This window comes from Quercus lobata, chromosome 9 (assembly GCF_001633185.2).
Source record: "Quercus lobata isolate SW786 chromosome 9, ValleyOak3.0 Primary Assembly, whole genome shotgun sequence".
NCBI classification, from domain to species: Eukaryota; Viridiplantae; Streptophyta; class Magnoliopsida; order Fagales; family Fagaceae; genus Quercus; species Quercus lobata.
This window is the reverse complement of record NC_044912.1, coordinates 4,458,347-4,476,571: the sequence shown is the minus strand read 5'-3', so window position 1 is coordinate 4,476,571 and position 18,225 is coordinate 4,458,347. Positions and strand designations below refer to the sequence as shown.

At 33.5% G+C, this 18,225-nt stretch overlaps 1 protein-coding gene and 1 pseudogene across 1 annotated transcript; both read left to right on the top strand.

The window, feature by feature from the left end:
- The first annotated feature begins 2,577 nt into the window (after positions 1-2,577).
- Positions 2,578-7,703, top strand: LOC115960180 (12-oxophytodienoate reductase 2-like). The gene is made up of 5 exons (XM_031078947.1): positions 2,578-2,847; positions 4,833-4,973; positions 5,085-5,215; positions 6,600-6,776; positions 6,957-7,703. Exons 1-5 carry the CDS (start codon positions 2,777-2,779, stop codon positions 7,547-7,549), a joined length of 1,113 nt encoding a protein of 370 aa, XP_030934807.1. The 5' UTR covers positions 2,578-2,776; the 3' UTR covers positions 7,550-7,703.
- Positions 7,704-10,562: 2,859 nt separating this feature from the next.
- On the top strand, positions 10,563-18,123 carry LOC115960183 (annotated as a pseudogene).
- Positions 18,124-18,225: the final 102 nt, after the last annotated feature.

Sequence of the window (18,225 nt, the reverse complement as noted above, 5' to 3'; positions counted from 1 at the left end):
AGACCTTGGTTCTGTCCAAAACTTACGAGATTTATTTTTGTGTGTTTGGTTTCCCCACAGGCTTGAGTTCGTGGACCATGCAAGGCCTTGGTTCTGTCCAAAACTTTTGATTTTCATCTCTTGTACTTGGTTTCCCCATAGGTTTGAGTCCGAGGACCATGCAAGACCTTGGTTCTGTCCAAGACTTACGAGATTTATTTTTGTGTGTTTGGTTTCCCCACAGGCTTGAGTCCGTGGACCATGCAAGGCCTTGGTTCTGTCCAAAACTTTTGATTTTCATCTCTTGTACTTGGTTTCCCCATAGGTTTGAGTCCGAGGACCATGCAAGACCTTGGTTCTGTCCAAAACTTACGAGATTTATTTTTTTTTTGTTTTTGTGTTTGGTTTGTTTTTCGGATGTAAGCCCCTAAATCAGGGCGGGGAGAGCCGGCTTGAGGCCAAGAGCCCCTAGGGCTGCCTACGCCATGGGCGCTGCAAGGAGTAGCCCCTAGCAGAAGTTTATGTCGAAACAACAGCTGCACGTCAAAGGAGACGGAGGAAGCTCCGTGGATTTTTGCTTAGTAGAGAGTTGACTCCACCGCCACCTGCGCCAAGCGCGCATGCTTCCCACAGACGGCGCCAATTGTAAGGACACGATTCCTGCGCGGCCCAGTGACATTTTCGGGTTCACGCGGGAGAGATCCCTCACAATACGATTTGTAGAGAGTGGGCTTGAAAAGCTTGGGCTTGGTCACGGGGGAATGGTCCGGTCTGGATTTCAGAAAGATCCCTGTGGAAAATGGACTGGGCCTAAACGTTTAAAGCCCCGCCATACTGCCACCTCTGAGAATGGGATCCTCGGACTTGATCCGAGGACCCTTGTGGTCCTTTCCGGCTGTCCAACGGAGGACTTTCTCTGTTCTGTGCATGGATCGTTCCGGCGATCTTCCTCATGAAGTCTCCTTTTTTTTCTCCCCCCCTTGCTAGATCCACTTACTTCTTCTTTTATACTAGTGTGCGTTCGATGTCCTTCGTCCACGTGTAGGGTCAGTCTTTACAAATACTGACATTGGTCCCATCAGTCTAATCCCGGAATTGTTGGGGATGACTTGATAAAGCTGTAGAGTACGGTTTTGCCAGGCATTGGGCCTTATCCAGAAGGGTATTTAGGGTAATCGCCCCAAGGTATTTTGGATTTCCTTACGAATTTATCCCTTTATTCTGGGCGGATTATGGGCCTGCCGAGGACTAGACTGTCCTCGGCTGCCTCCCAAAAATTGGTCCGTGCTCGGCGTCATGGAGCTTGGGCCACAGTTCTCCTCGGATTGGGCCCTCGGACTTTCTAAGGGCAAATGGGCCTGGTCCACGAATTGCTGGGCCCCACAATAGGCTAGATATTTTGTTGTTATTTGAACTAATTTTGTTGTTCTTATAGTCACTACCGTCGTTTAGAATATTTTTCTTATTATTCAAAGGTGAAAAAAGTTATATTATGAGGGCAAAAAATAATTTTCTTTGGCCCAAATTCTAAAAATTTCATAAAACATATATACTTGTAATTTTAAAAATAAAAATCTAGAGGGGCCATGGCCCCCTTGGGTGGTTCTGTCCCTACATTCCAAAAATAAATATTTTTTTTTCCTTAAAAAAGTTGGCAAATTCCAATTTTCTTTCAAAATAAAAAATATGTTGTTCATATTAAGAAAAATATTTTAAATTTTTTTTGCTGCACATACTAATTTACCGCCTTAAGAAGCTATAAAAAAAAATTGTGAACTGTTTTATGTCTCCAAGATTGCTCCTTTTTAAGTAGAACAACTGATAACATGACAAATTTAACAATATTTTCATAATTTTTGAGGTCATAGTTATGAATAATATATAATAATTTTTTTCTTTAAATAAAAAGTAAAATTAATAGTGATCTCATCTATACTATTAATAATATAATTTTTTGTTTGAGTTTCATCATTTTGCATACTAAAATATCCTTACACAAATTCTTAAATTTTCTAAAATATCCCTATTTTTTGGTTAAATAATTTTAAATTTAAAAATACAAACAAGTTAAAAGAATAATTTACTAATTTTAAAAATGTTTATAAATTTTAAGCGTTCAAGATTTTTTTTTATATACTATAAGAGTAATTTATTATATGAGAATTAATAAAAGTAGCTTTTATCAATTCTTATATGATGAAAGATTCTAAAAATTAGGATATTATCTTTATCTCACTTTTAATTATTATTTTACTAAATAAAAAATAAAAACGAGTATAGCATAAAACTAATATACTAAAATCTTAACACAATCTATATTCTCAAAAAAATTTATTTTAAAAAGATTATGAAATTGATTGTGGGCGTGTCTTTTGATTGTGGACGTGTCATTCATAGAACAGAACACATGGTTAATAATAATAATAAATAAGGCAATGGTCCACATTGGTGGTCAAACTTTTCTTGAGGGTTCAATGTACAGTGTAGAGTCTGTAGACCCCATTCCCATCCACAGCCACGTATTTCCAAACGTCACCACAGACATCAGGCACTGTGAAAAAAGTTATGAATACCTTTTTTCCCTTTTTAAAGCAAACTTCGTTGTCCCGTAACAGTTGGAATTGGAACCATCCTGCTAGCTTATTGGAGTCTTTTTTGACACAAATCTTTAATGCTTTTTCATTTCTATAAATACCCAGTTGTGTAACAAGCATATCATTCCCACTTTTGTCTGAAATCAGGAACAGAAGCAAAGTACTAGCATTCGACAGGAAAGAATAGAATAGAATCATTGAAAATGGCTGCTGAAGCTGCTACCATTCCTCTTCTTACTCCTTACAAACTGGGCAAGTTCAACCTTTCCCATAGGTATACCAACACACCTTGCAAAGTACTTTCTTTTTTTGTTTTTGTTGTTTAATATGATCTGAATTGTTAATATGCGTAATGGGTTTTGATTTTTTTTTTTTTTTTTTTTTTTTGGGATGAAATCACATGTTATTGGTTGGTTTTTTTTGGTTTGACTTCGATTTTTGTTTAAAAAAAAAAGGGTGTTTGTGACATATCCCAGTTAATGAATTTTTTTATTTACAAAGGTTTCAACTTTGAAAAAATCGTAGTTTATGATAATATATTTCGGTTACATAACACTCTTGCCCTTTTGAGCATTTTCTTTTCAGTTCACATCTGTGTTTGTTTTGTGTTTAACCAAAAAATGACACATTTTTTCAAGAATTCTCAATATTAATATGCTACAAGTGTGAGACTTCTGCTAATTTTTATAATGATAAGACTGATGAGTTTTGTTGGAACTGCATTAGCTGTCTTGCTGAGCTCTACTCATTTCATGAGTTGTTAGTGATGATTCTTTGATATCAAAAGGACAATAAATCTGTCATTTGGTTTATCTGGATTTTGTAAATCATCTCTATTGTGTAAATTGGTTTTAGATTTGCAGATTAAGGTATCTGATCACCTTGGCTCTCAGGATCCTTTGTGTTTTCAGAACCTCTAAGTAATGTATTTGTAGCCTCATCATGAGATTGAGAGTGCTTACATCTATTTACAGTTGCTTTGAGTATATAAGATATCAATCTATAGTTATAAAATCATTTCTCAACAATTTTCGTCTGACTTTTTTGAGGCTGGGGAGGGGGGATGAGATCCTTCTATTTATCAGTGTTATGTTGATAAGTATGGCCGCAAATTCTGTATGGTGAAAAGTAATCCAATTTGGCTTCCTCCTCTATATCCTAGAACAGTTCCCAAGTCATTCTTGAAATGCTCTATGTTATCATTTGATAATCTAGGACCTACATGTAATTAACAGAACTAATCACCTTATTCTGTTCATAAAAATTCATCAAATTATTTGGTCCAAGTTTTTACTATTTCATCATTCATCTGTAATATCTCCTTCTCCATTTTCATGCTTCATTTTGTTTCTTACTTAACTTATTTTACACTAAGCCTAGGCTAGATTTGGATACAATAAGGGTTGAAATGTCATGAAGCAGCCACTTTCAAAGTTCATACTACACAAAGATATACTTACGTTCTTTCCAAAATGCTCTCATTAGAGTTGTTAAGTTTTATGTTTGAAAACAGTAGTAAAGTTAGTGCTCTTTGCTGCAGCTTTGTAGGTATTGGAAAAGGGTAAGCTTTTGATATAGAAATATGTTGAAAAGTGACATACACAAATTAAAAACAACGTAGGCCCTGAACTTGAAACTAAGTATTTTCAAATTTCAAGTGCATAGCAAATTATCTATGAATGATGGATAATTTGTCATAGTTGAAGGACCTATAGAATCCTTGAGGTTCTCCTCCCCCACTCAAGTGCTGCATTTTGTGAAATTTATCTTTAATACATGACAATATGGTTGTACACTTTAACGACGAACAAACTCTTTAAAAAAAAAAATTTGTAGACCAAATCAAACATTCTCTGTCTCTGCCTCTGTCACTCTTTCTCACTTAGGTATTTATTTTTTTACTCACAAGGAAAAGCATTATATTATAAGTAGAGTTTTGCTGATTTTGTGTTTTTCTTCAGCTTCTCAAACCTTATTTAATGGTTTGTATTTTAGCAATCCACAGGTGAAGTTGTGAATCTGTCCTTATCTCTGCCATAATAATTCAAAAATGAATTGTTTGATTTGGCTTCAGTTGTTACTTGCCTTTTTTTATATATTAGTATCTATTATAACATATAGAAAAGGGGCTTAATCATATTATTCTTCCAGCCTTTGCTACGGGCAATATATATTTGATTCTTATAGGGTACTACTTTCTTCAGTTAGAAAGATTTCTTGCTTGATTTACTATATTTATCATTTAATTTGTATTTTCAGGGTTGTTTTGGCACCATTGACCAGACAGAGATCTTATGGCAATGTTCCTCAGCCACATGCTATCTTATATTATTCTCAGAGAACCTCCAAAGGTGGTCTACTGATAGCTGAAGCCACTGGAGTTTCTGACACTGCTCAAGGGTAATCAATTTTTTACCATGTTTCACACTGAAAGACAATCGCCATTTTGAGGGTTCCCTTTCTTGCCTTGAAAATTTTTATGACTTCTTAGGTTTCTTTGCTATTGTAAAGGTATCCAGACACACCTGGTATATGGACAAAAGAGCAAGTTGAAGCCTGGAAACCCATTGTAGATGCTGTTCATGCCAAAGGTGGAGTTTTCTTTTGTCAAATTTGGCATGTGGGGAGGGTTTCAAATCAAGGTTTGTCTTTGACTGAGACCACCTTTATATCTTCTCTTCTATTATTGCTTGTTGACAATTGAACTTTTGTAATGGATGGAGAGAGTTGAATGTTTTGTAATATGCTAAATTACAAAGACTTTATGGTAAATGATTCATGAATTGAGTAGATTTGGGTTTTCTATACCTCATTGTGCTACTTAACTATTGATTGCTATTGATCCTAAAGGAAATATTGCATATAAACCTATTTGGTAAAGATCAAATTAGATGGAAGTTTTGGTTGATTGCTGAAATAACCATGCGTTGGTGCTGTAGAATGCTATTCCCTGCAAAATGAGTGCCACATTTGAAAAGAAGCATACTTTTTGAGGAAGAGCATTAATTGGCTTAACTATCATTTTAGAGAGTAAAAATAAGCAAAAGTGATGATCATTGTTGGATTCATGGAGTAAAAGGAAAATTTATGCAACAATATAATTATTTTGAAAAACTATTGATCTATCATTGTAGTGGTGTTATTTTTTGAATTATCTTCTCTACTATACATGGATTTTTTCTTTCAGGGGCCTTTTATGATGATCATTGCCTCAGTGGAAGGGGCATCTTCCATTATAAGTCTGATATGTTAATGTCATTTTGTTTTAGGATACGAATAAGGTGACACCCACTGCTTTAAGAAAATCTAATCACTGTAGGTGGTTGGACAAAAAGCTAATGATGTTGTCATTTCAGCTAAAAAGGCATTTTTGTATCACCATTGAATAGAATGTTCTTTACTCATTTCACTAGAAAAGGTTAGAGTGGATGGTTGCATATCACTTTTTCAAAAGCATTGTTCTTTTAGTTCGTTGGTCTTTCAAAATCTTTGTACTTCTGTTTTAGATATGCAGACACCACTTGCTCTAAATCAATTGTCAAAATCATTATTGAGTCCTATATCTATGGTAGTCACAGACAGCCAACCACCACTTTTTGGCATGTTAGACAGCCCTAAGATCATGAGCTTTCCTTTTTTGACATGGAACATGATCTTGAAATTTCCTTTTTTGGAGGGGAATATTTATGGAACCCCATCTTGTACTGTACAATCATGTGAAATACATAATGGAGCTATCATGCCTTCTTGATCCAAAAGAAGTATTAATTTTGCATCTTATTTATTTATTTATTTTTTTTTTGGGTGAGTTTTCAAATAATAATGGTCTTGTCTATTACTTCTTTGGATAAATGTTTTTTTTAAGAAAAAAAAAATCTTTGCAAAGAAAAGAAAGATCATTTTCTAAGTAATTTAACAGATCATAACTCTCATTTTTTCTAATTCTTTAAGTGGTGATTGATGATGTCTTATCAAACTCATTTGAATTATTTGGATATTTATTTTTCTTTATATTGATGTCTACAGGTTTTCAGCCAAATGGTCAAGCCCCAATTTCTTCCTCTGACAAGCCTTTGACCCCTCAAATTCGAGCTAATGGAATTGACGTTGCAGACTTCACTCCTCCAAGGCGGCTAAGGATAGAGGAAATTCCTCAAATTGTCAATGATTTTAGGCTTGCTGCAAGGAATGCTATTGAAGCTGGTAAGTTCTTTTCATGTGTTTATATAAGATAAAAGATATTTGATTGGTCAAATGTACAAGGGAATGAAGGAATGTACTTTGTACTTGATGAAAGAAAACTGAAAGAACAATGGGGCTCATGGTTTCCTTTGTTATTACATATTCCCTTCATTAAAATGTCATTATTTGTCTTATACACAGGCTTTGATGGAGTAGAGATCCATGGGGCTCATGGTTACCTAATTGACCAGTTTATGAAAGATCAAGTGAATGATCGAACGGATCAATATGGTGGATCCCTTGAAAATCGTTGCCGGTTTGCTCTGGAAATTGTTGAAGCTGTTTCTAAAGAGATAGGAGCAGACAGGGTTGGAATAAGGCTATCTCCTTTTGCAAACTACATGGAATCCGGAGACTCAAATCCAGAAGCTTTGGGCCTTTACATGGCTGAATCCTTAAACAAATATGGGATTCTTTATTGCCACATGGTTGAGCCAAGAATGAAGACAGTTGGAGAAAAGAGTGAATGTCCCCATAGTCTTGTGCCAATGAGAAAGGCTTTTAAGGGGAGCTTTTTTGTTGCTGGGGGTTATGAGAGGGAAGATGGGAACAAAGCTATTGCTGAAAACCGTGCGGATCTTGTTGTTTATGGTCGTCTGTTTTTAGCTAATCCAGATTTGCCTAAGAGATTTAAGCTCAATGCTCCTCTCAACAAGTACAACAGAGACACATTCTACATCTCTGACCCTGTCCTTGGATACAGTGATTATCCATTCCTTGAAGACATTGCTTAGGTTTTCAAGGAGAAGAGTGAAAATTAATTGTCCAAAAACATTGCCCTATGTAATTCCTTTCTTGTTTTTAGTGTTTTCATTGTACTGTGTAAGTGCAACAAAAAGATTTCATAGATCTAAATAATTTTGAAGTGGTTATTCTCTTCTAGTGATAGTATTGTTGGTGTTGATCTGCTTTTGTGCCAGACTAATCATGATTTTGAAGCATAATTTGTCTATTACAAGCAATGATTCTTTGCTTAACTTGACAACCATGCGTATGGGATTTTGGCTTCAGCTTTGGTTACAATGGACTCAGTCTCCTTTACTTTTTGGCATAAATAAGGACTGCGTGAACCATTATAAGTGGCTACTCAATCACTTGTGACTAAATTTCAAACTAGCTGTCAACCTTATCTTTCTAAGATTGAGACAGGTTGTGTATAAAATATGTGACATTAAGCACAAACACAAGTGGAGTTTACAAATGGAATTATACACATACACATGATTAGCAAATAGCATTTCCTCAGTTTCTTGGCAACCAAGAGGAATCTAGGAAAAGTTAATTTATGATTGACAATTGGCATCATGAGATTAGCTCCAATGTTTATAGTTGAAAAGCAAAGAAAGTCAGGAGGATTATCTGTGGATTTCAGAGAACATATACATAACACTTATCACGTGTAGGTGTGTTGAATCAGTTTCTGACATGATAACGTGGTTTAAGTAGAACTGTAATGGGTTCTACTTACTCTATTTACTTATTCTTTACCAAATGAAAAGGTGAATATATTGTGCAAAGATCAATCAAAGCTAACACCAGAGCTAGCAACATCTTCAGGAACCAGTATATCAAAATCACTGACAGACCATTCTGCAGTCATCCCTGTGCTGCTAACATATATTGTCCATCTTGAAGCAGAGGGACAAACTCAACAGCAATAATAAAGTTGAAGTAGACTAAACTACAAAAGTTCACTAATGTGAATTAGGGAAGCAATTGCTCTGAATTTTAATAAGTTCAGGTTCTTCAGGATGCTGGGAGCAGGTCTAGATAAATAATAAATCCAAAGCAAACCTATGATATTTTTCAATTGCATCCAATCTTAAGATTGAAAGCGGCATAGAGTTAGGTTTAGAGTTTTTGGACAAAGCTGTAGCACTTCAAGGATAAGTATGGGAGAAAGGACAGACATACAGATGACAAGTTTGCACAGTAGTGCAGAAATTCAGAATAAGTAATAGAAGATCAGACAGGAGATAAGAGGAAAAATTGAAAATTCTTAAGTCTCATGAGGCCTTGGGGAGTCTCACCTCAAAGATAACATACAGAAACTTACCTTTAGCAGTAAGGACTTTTAATTAGTTGGATTTTCTATGCATAGAAGTAGATAATAAAATTTGGAACGCTCCTAGATGCATAGCACAGAAACATCCATTTACTATGAACATGAACTTAGCATTTAGCCAAATTTTGTGTGTCCACATTCGCGTATCATTCCATTGTGTGTGTGTGTGATTTCAACCAGGATTCCATAAAAAAAATTTTGATAATGGCTAAGTTACAAAATATGGATTTGAGTTTGTCCATAGAAATTTTCAAATTGAAAAGGCAAGTTTGGTCTTCTAAAGCCGCAATTACACTGTCCAATATGGGGAATCAGATGGAAAGAATGCCAAACTATTTTTTATTTTTTTGAGAAAGGAAAAAAATGCCAAACTAAAATAATAATAATTAAATAAATAAACAAGTGAGGAATTATATTTAGTAAGCCTTAACAATGCCAAAGTGCTCAAAACACAGAGACATAGATCACAAACTTGACTCACAAAAATAGTGGACCGCCCAATAAAATAGATAAGACAAAATAGATAAAATAAACTAAGTATTAAGGTAGTAAGTTAAAAAATAATGATTCCAACCCATCCAACAACAGTCACTAATTATAAATTTATCAACCTATAGCATCCGTTCCCGAGATCAAAACACAAATAAGTTTTTGATGTAAGCGGAGATTGAACTTCAGATTTCTTATTCAATCATCAGAGACTTTAACAGTTGAGCTAATTATAAATTTATAACTTATAAATGTGTATTAGTCAATTGACAATGTCTAGGAAATATTCTCTCTTTATTCTATTGGTATTTGTATAAATTTAGGGATTTATTTTTATAAAAAATAATTAATAGATCTAAGATTTTTTGATCAAATTTGATAAATAATGATTTTTAAAGTGATGTTCTGGTTGATTGGGCTAATTTTTGCTGTTGTATAGGCTAGATGTTTTGTTGTTATTTGAACTAATTATGTTTTTTTTGTGGTCACCACAGTCGTTTGAATTATTTTTGTTATTATTTAAAGGGGACTAAAATTATATTACGGGGGCTAAAAATAATTTTCTTTGGCCCAAATTCTAGAAATCTCATAAAACATAATTGTGAACTATTTTATGTCTCAAAGATTGCTCTTTTTTAAGTAAAACAACTGATGACACAACAAATTTAACAATATTTTCATAATAAAATTATGAGTAATAAATATTAAAAATTATTTTTTCTTGAAATAAAAAATAAAATTAGTGGTGATATGATGTAAAAATAATATACTAAATTCTAAAACACAATATGTATTCTCAAAATATTATTTTAAAAAAAAATTATGAAATTTATTGCCGACGTAAAGTGGTGCTATTCATAGAAGCAGAACACATGGTTCATAGGGTCATGGTCCACATTGGCGACCAAACATTTTTTGAGGGTTCAATGTGTAGTATTTCCAAACGTCAGCACAGACATCATTATGAATAACGTTTGAGCAAACATCATTGTACAATTGATTTGGAACCATCCTCCTAGCATTCAACAGGAAAGAATAGAATAGAATAGAATCATTGGAGACTTTTTTGACACAAATCTATAAATACCCATTGGTGGAACAAGCATTTCATTCCCACTTTTGTCTGAAATCAGGAACAGAAGCAAACTAGCAAAGTACTAGCATTCAACAGGAAAGAATAGAATAGAATAGAATCATTGAAAATGGCTGCTGAAGCTCCCACCATTCCTCTTCTTACTCCTTACAAACTGGGCAAGTTCAACCTTTCCCATAGGTATACCAATACACCTTGCAAAGTTCTTTTTTTTTTGTTTTTTTTTTTGTTGTTGTTTAGTATTATCTGAATTGCTAGCATGTGTGATGGGTTTTGATTTTTTGTGATTGTGACATATCCCAGTTGGGATGATGAATTGTTTTGTTTACAAAGGTTTCAACTTTCAAGAAATCGTATTCGATTATAGACAAAGTTTAACTATAAAATTGGTTGTAATTACTTAATAAAATAAACATTACTACATATTTTGAAAATCTAACCATTGAATTGTATGTTCTTTACAATCTTAATACACATGTTAAATTTTTTGTTAATTGGATATTATATACTATATGATCTATAAGTTTATATTTTATTCATAATTTTAAAATATAAAAACTAGCAATTTAAACAATTTATTGATGACATAACTATTTTTTTTTTTTTTGAAAAACAATTTAAACAATTTATTGATGACATAACTATTGATCTTTAATTTTTTAGAAATTTTGCAAACATAGCGGATATAAGAAGAAGATGTAATTCAATGGTAGAATTCTCAAAATTCACCTCTAATAAGAAGATATTGAGTAAGATTGTAACCTTAGGTTATAATTAATTTTGTAGCTAAACTTTATCTGTTGATTATTTAGAGCACTAGCATTAGGTGTGCCAAATGCCAAAAATTTGGCATTTGGCACACCAAAAAACCTCTGACATCAGATGTTCTAAATGTTAAAAAATTTAGCATTGATGAACAATACAATTTCATATTTAGAACTGTAGGGGCATAAAATCTTATATGTGCTAAACATATTTTGGTATTTTTTTTACTTCAATTTCTCTCTCCCATGTCTCATCCCAAGTCCTCTCTCCCTTTCTCTCTCTAGCTCTCTCTCTTTGTCACATGGGGGCCACAATAAAATATATTTGTTTTGTTAATTTTTTAATACAGGTGAGGTTTGTTTTAAATTATTTTAATGTGATGTAGAGTGTAATATAAAATAATATGTTAAAATAGATAAAGTAACTTTTTGATGTGTTAAATGCTAAAAATTTTAGAGGACCTGATGCTAGTTAGCACTCTTGCCCTTTTGAGCATTTTCTTGTCAGTTCACATCTGTGTTTGTTTTGTGTTTAACCAAGAAATCACACATTTTTTTCAAGAATTCTCTATATTAATCTGCTAAAAGTGTGAGACTTTGCTAATTTTTGATACTGTTAAGATTGATGAATTTTGTTGGGACTGCATCGACCATCATGCTGAGCTCTGCTCATTTCATGAGTTGTTAGTGATGATTTTTTCCTTTGATCTCAAAAGGAAAATAAATCTGGCATTTGGTTTATCTGGACATTGTGAATCATCTCTACTGTGTAAATTGGTTTTAGATTTGCAGATTAAGGTATCTGATCACCTTGTTGGTTGTCAGGATTCTTTGCGTTTTCAGAACCTCTAAGTAATGTATTTGTAGCTTCATCATGAGCGAGCTGACATTTATTTACAGTTGCTTTGATTATATAAGATATCAATCTATAGTTATGAAATCATTACTCAACAATTTTGGTCTGACTTTTTTCGGGCTGGGGAGGGGAGATGAGACCCTTCAGTTTATCAGTGTTATGTTGATACCTATGACTACACATTCTGTATGATGAAAAGCAATCCAGTTTGGCTCCCTCATCTATATCCTGCCATAGTACCCAAGTCATTCTTCAAATGCTGTATGTTGTCATTTGATGATCTTGAAACTACATGTGATTAACAGAACTAATTCACCTTATTCTGTGCATAAAAATTCATCAAATTAATTGTTCCAAGTTTTTACATGCTTCATTTTGTTTCTTACTTATCTTTTCTGGTATTTTCTTGAAGTAAAACGTGGTCATGCATGTATTGCACAAGCCATAAACTAAGTGCCAATCTTTTTTCTTTCAACCAAAAAAAAAAAAAAAACTTAGTGCTCTTTGCTGCAGCTTTGTAGGTCTTGGAAAAAGGTAAGCTTATGATATAAACATAGGTTGAAAAGAGAGTTACAAGAATTAAAAACAACGTAGGCCCTAAACTTGAAACTGAGTATGGTTGTACTTTAAGGATGAACAAACTCTAAGGGAAAAAAATAAGTTGTAGATCAAGTGAAGCATTCTCTGTCTCTGTCACTCTTTCTCATTTAGGTATTTATTTGTTTACTCACAAGGAAAAGCATTATATTATTTGCAGAATTTTTCTGATTTTGTGTTTTTCTTCAGCTTCTCAAACCTTATCTCTGCCATAATCATTCAAAAATGTATTGTTTGATTTGGTTTCATTTGTTACTTGCCTTTTTTTTTTTTTTTTTAGTATCTATTATAGCATATAGAAAGGTGCTTAATCGTATTATTCTTCCCGACTTTGCTACAGGCAATATATATTTGATTCTTATAGGGTACTACTTTCTTCATTTTGAAAGATTTCTTACTTGATTTACTCAATTTATCATTTAATTAGTATTTTCAAAGTTGTTTTGGCACCATTGGCCAGACAGAGATCTTATGGCAATGTTCCTCAACCACATGCTATCTTATATTATTCTCAGAGAACCACCAAAGGTGGTCTACTAATAGCTGAAGCCACTGGAGTTTCTGACACTGTCAAGGGTAATCAATTTCTTACCATGTTTCCCATTGAAAGACAATCTCCATTTTGAGGGTTCCCTTTCTTGCCTTGAAAATTTTTATGACTTATTAGGTTTCTTTGCTATTGTAAAGGTATCCAGACACACCTGGTATATGGACAAAAGAGCAAGTTGAAGCCTGGAAACCCATAGTGGATGCTGTTCATGCCAAAGGAGGAGTTTTCTTTTGTCAAATTTTGCATGTGGGGAGGGTTTCAAATCAAGGTTTGCCTTTGACTAAGACCACCTTTATATCTTCTCTTCTAATATTGATTGTAGACAATTGAACTTTTGTAACAGATGGAGAGAGTTGAATGTTTTGTAATATGCTAAATTACAAAGACTTTATAGTAAATGATTCATGAATTGAGTAGATTTGGGTTTTCTATACCATATTGTGTTTACTTAACTATTGAGTTCTGTTGATCCTAAAGGGAATACTGCAAGTGAACCTGTTTGATAAAGATCAAATTGGATGGAAGCTTTGATTGATTGCTGAAATAACCATGCATTGGTGCTGTAGAATGTTATTCCTTGCAATGCATAATGATTGTCACATTTGAAAAATAAAAATACTTTTTGAGGAAGAGCATTAATTGGCTTCACTCTCATTTTAGAGAGTAAATTATAAAAAATGATGGTCATTGTTGGATATAGGGAGTAAGGGAAATTTATGCAATAATATAATTATTTTGAAAAATTATTGATCTATCAATGTAGTGGTGTTATTTTTTGCATTTTCTACTCTACTATAAATGAATTTTTTTATTACAAGGTGGGTTTCATGTGATCATTGCCTCAGTGGAAGGGTGGAAGGGGCATCTTGTTTTATAAGTCTAATATGTTAATGTCATTTTTTTAGCATCTAATATATACGTATAAGGTGAAACCCTGCTTTAACAAAATCGAATCGCAGTAGTTGCTTTGACAAAAAGTTGATGATGTTGTCACTTTGGCTAAAAAGGTTGTTTTATATCACCATTGAATAGAATGTTATTTAGGGCCCATTTGGATTGAGGGGAGAAAGAGGGAAAGTGGAGGGGAGTAGAATATAGTTAGTTGAAAATAGGCTAATTTTTGGGCCAGGCCAAATCAACTCAACTCCCCCCCCCCCCCCCCCCCCCTTTTCCCCCTTAATCCAAACGAACCAGTAGTCATTTCAGTAGAAAAGGCTAGACTGGGTGTTTGCATGCAGTGTTATTAAATCCGGCCGGTTGGACTGGTAACCCAATAACCTAGCACATAGATTGGTCCGGGTCATCAATTGGATCGGATGAGTATAAGACCTAATCAAAACTAGTAAAACCCAGTGGGTTTTAAGCAAACTGTGTGACCCAGCTAGGTTTTAATAACCCAATTGGGTTTGTGAATTGTGTAAAATTACATTAATGGGCCCTCCCCATTAACTTCTTTACTTTTTTCTTTTTTTTTGAGAAACAACTTCTTTACTGTTTAATGTATGATAATATGGTAATTTAAATAAGAGAAAACCTAAAGAAAAAATAAATGTATTGTTCTCTTACTTCTTTACTATTTAATGTATGATAATATGATAACTTAACAACATATCACTTTTCAGTTTCACGTAACCAGTTAACACATAGGTATGAGTATATCAGTATATGTCACATAGTTTATTTCTCAAACCTTCTTTTCTCTTCTTTTGTTTGCATTTTTTGTGCTTTATTTGTTTATTGCTTTATATTTAAGTCTTTAACATTTTTTTTCTCTCTTCTTTTGTTTACATCATTTGAGATTTGCTTTTTTTTCCCCCTAATATCCCAAATTTTAAGACATGAAACAAGATTTGATTTAACAAAAACTTTATTGCAAAATGATGACATCCGTTTATTTTGCTTGTGAATTTATAAAATTTCTAATGTCATTACTTGGGGAACCTTAATTTTTAATTATAATGGCGAGTTTATTTTAGGCATATGCCCTTTTTTTAATTTACATATTAATGTTATGATTTTAAAAACTTATATATATATATATATATTTATTTATTTAAAAAAAAATTATTTGACCTGTGGTTCAACCGGTGACCCACTAGTTGAACCAGTGGCCCGGCTCATAAACCGGGTCAATGTTCGGTCCGGGTTTAATAATTATGGTTGCATGCCACTTTTTCAAAAACATGGTTCTTTTAGTTGGTTGGTCTTTCAAAATCTTTGTAGTTTTGTTTTAGATATGCAAACACCACTTGCTCTAAATCAATTGTCAAAATCATTATTGAGTCCTATATCTATGGTAGTCACAAACATTCAACCACCACTTTTTGGCACGTTAGACCGCCCTAAGATAATGAGCTTTCCTTTTCTTTTCTTTTTTAAATGGAATAAGATCATGAAATTTCCTTTTTTGGAGTGGAATATTTATACAATCATGTGAAACTAGGGGTGTCAATTCGGGTTAGCGTGTCGGGTTCGTGTCGTGTCGAGGTAGGGGTATTAGATTAAATGGCTCAACCCTAACCCAACCCATTTAATAATCGTGTCAGAATCCTTCAACCCTAACCCAACCTGTTAATAAGGACGTTTAATAAACGAATCGTGTTAGGTTGACACGAATGTAACACAACCCATTTCAACCTGCATAATATTAAATATAACATCCATCTATAAATTATTATTTTTTACATCCCAAAAACCAGTGCATACACTTTATGTCTTCGACCCACATTCAAAATAATATAGTTCAATAAAAATATAACATTCATCTAGAAATAAGTTTTTTACACTCCAAAAGAAGTGCAACACTTTAACCCAAATTCAAAATAACATAGTTTAACAAAAATAAAATAACATAGTTCAACAAAAATATAATATCCTTGGAACTCGCCAAATGCTAAGTATCAATATTGAAAGAATTTGAGCAAATAGTAGACTAATCCTGACTATGACCACGATTATTATTCATAGATTCTTTGTTGATGTCCAAGTTCATAACATCTTCCACAAGCTCATCCAATTTCATTTGTACAAGTTCTATGCCAAAAAAAAAAAAAAAAGTATTAGTAGTTACAAAATATGATCATGCCTCAACAGTTTGACAAGAACTAAATAATAATAATGTAAGAGTAATAATAACTAATGAAACAAATAAGATTACCTTTCTCATTTGTAATTACTTACTTTTCTTTTTAAATTTAAAATATATATTAGATATAAAAGGTATTTGAAAAATCTAAAATAAAATAATTATTTATTTGTTATACGAGTTAAACGGATTGTGTTAAGTGGGTTATTTTGGATTTGACACAAATAAATTGGCGTGTCAAACGTGTCTATTGCGGGTTAAGCGGGTTGACCCGCTTATAACATGTTTCTTATCGTGTCGCTTTCGGGTCGACCCGTTTATGACCCAAACCCATTAAGGCCCAACCCTAACCCGAAAAAAACCGTGTTGGGTTCGTGTCGTGTTCGCGGGTTGGGTTGAGCATTGACACCCCTATGTGAAACACATAATGAAGCTATTATGCCTTCTTGATCCAAAAGAAGCATTAATTTTGTCTCTTATTTATTTTTATTTTTCTTGTGTTTTTCAAATCAAGAAAGGTCTTTTCAATTACTTCTTTAGATAAATGTTTTTCTTTGAAGAAAAAAAAAATCTTTGCGAAGAGAAGAAAGATCATTTTCCAAATAATTTAACAGATCATGACTCTCATTTTTCTAATTCTTTAAGCTAATTCTTTAAGTAGTGATTGATGATTTCTTATCAAGCTCATTTGAATTATTAGGATATTTATTTTTCTTTATACTGTTGTCTACAGGTTTTCAGCCAAATGGTCAAGCCCCACTTTCTTCCTCTGATAGGCCTTTGACCCCTCAAATTCGATCTAATGGATTTGACGTTGGAGACTTCACTCCTCCAAGGCGGCTGAGGATAGAGGAAATTCCTCAAATTGTCAATGATTTTAGACTTGCTGCAAGGAACGCTATTGAAGCTGGTAAGTTCTTTCCATGTATTTTTATAAGATAAATGATATTTGATTGGTCAAATGTACAAGGGAGTGAAGGAGTGTACTTTGTACTTTATGAAAGAAAAATGAAATGGTTACCTTTGTAATTACATAGCTCCTTCATTAAAATGTCATTATTTGTCTTATACACAGGCTTTGATGGAGTGGAGATCCATGGGGCACATGGTTTCCTAATTGACCAATTTATGAAGGATCAAGTGAATGATTGAACGGATCAATATGGTGGATCCCTCGAAAATCGTTGAAATAGTTGAAGCTGTTACTAATGAGATAGGAGCAGACAGGGTTGGAATAAGGCTATCTCCTTTTGCAAACTACATGCAATCTGGAGACTCAAATCCAAAAGATTTGGGCCTTTACATGGTTAAATCCTTAAACAAATATGGGATTCTTTATTGCCACATGGTGGAGCCGAGAATGAAGACAATCGGAGAAAAGTGTGAAAGTCCCCATAGTCTTGTGCCAATGAGAAAGGCTTTTAAGGGTAACTTTTTTGTTGCTGGTGGTTATGACAGGGAAGATGGGAACAAAGCTATTGCTGAAAACCATGCAGATCTTGTTGCTTATGGTCGTCATTTTCTAGCCAATCCAGATTTGCCTAAGAGATTTAAGCTCAATGCTCCTCTCAACAAGTACAACAGAGACACATTCTATATCTCTGACCCTGTCCTTGGATACATTGATTATCCATTCCTTGAAGACATTGCTTAGGTTTTCAAGGAGGAGAGTGAAAATAAATTGTCCAAAAACATTGCCCTATGTAATTCCTTACTTGTTTTTAGTGTTTTCATTGTATTGTACAAGTGCAGCAAAAAGATTTGATATATCTAAATAATTTTGAAGTGGTTATTCTATTCACGTGATAATATTATTGGTGCTGATCTGCTTCTGTGCCAGACTAATCATGATTTTGAAGCATAATTTGGCTATTACAAGTAATGATTCTTTACTTAAATTGACAACTATGC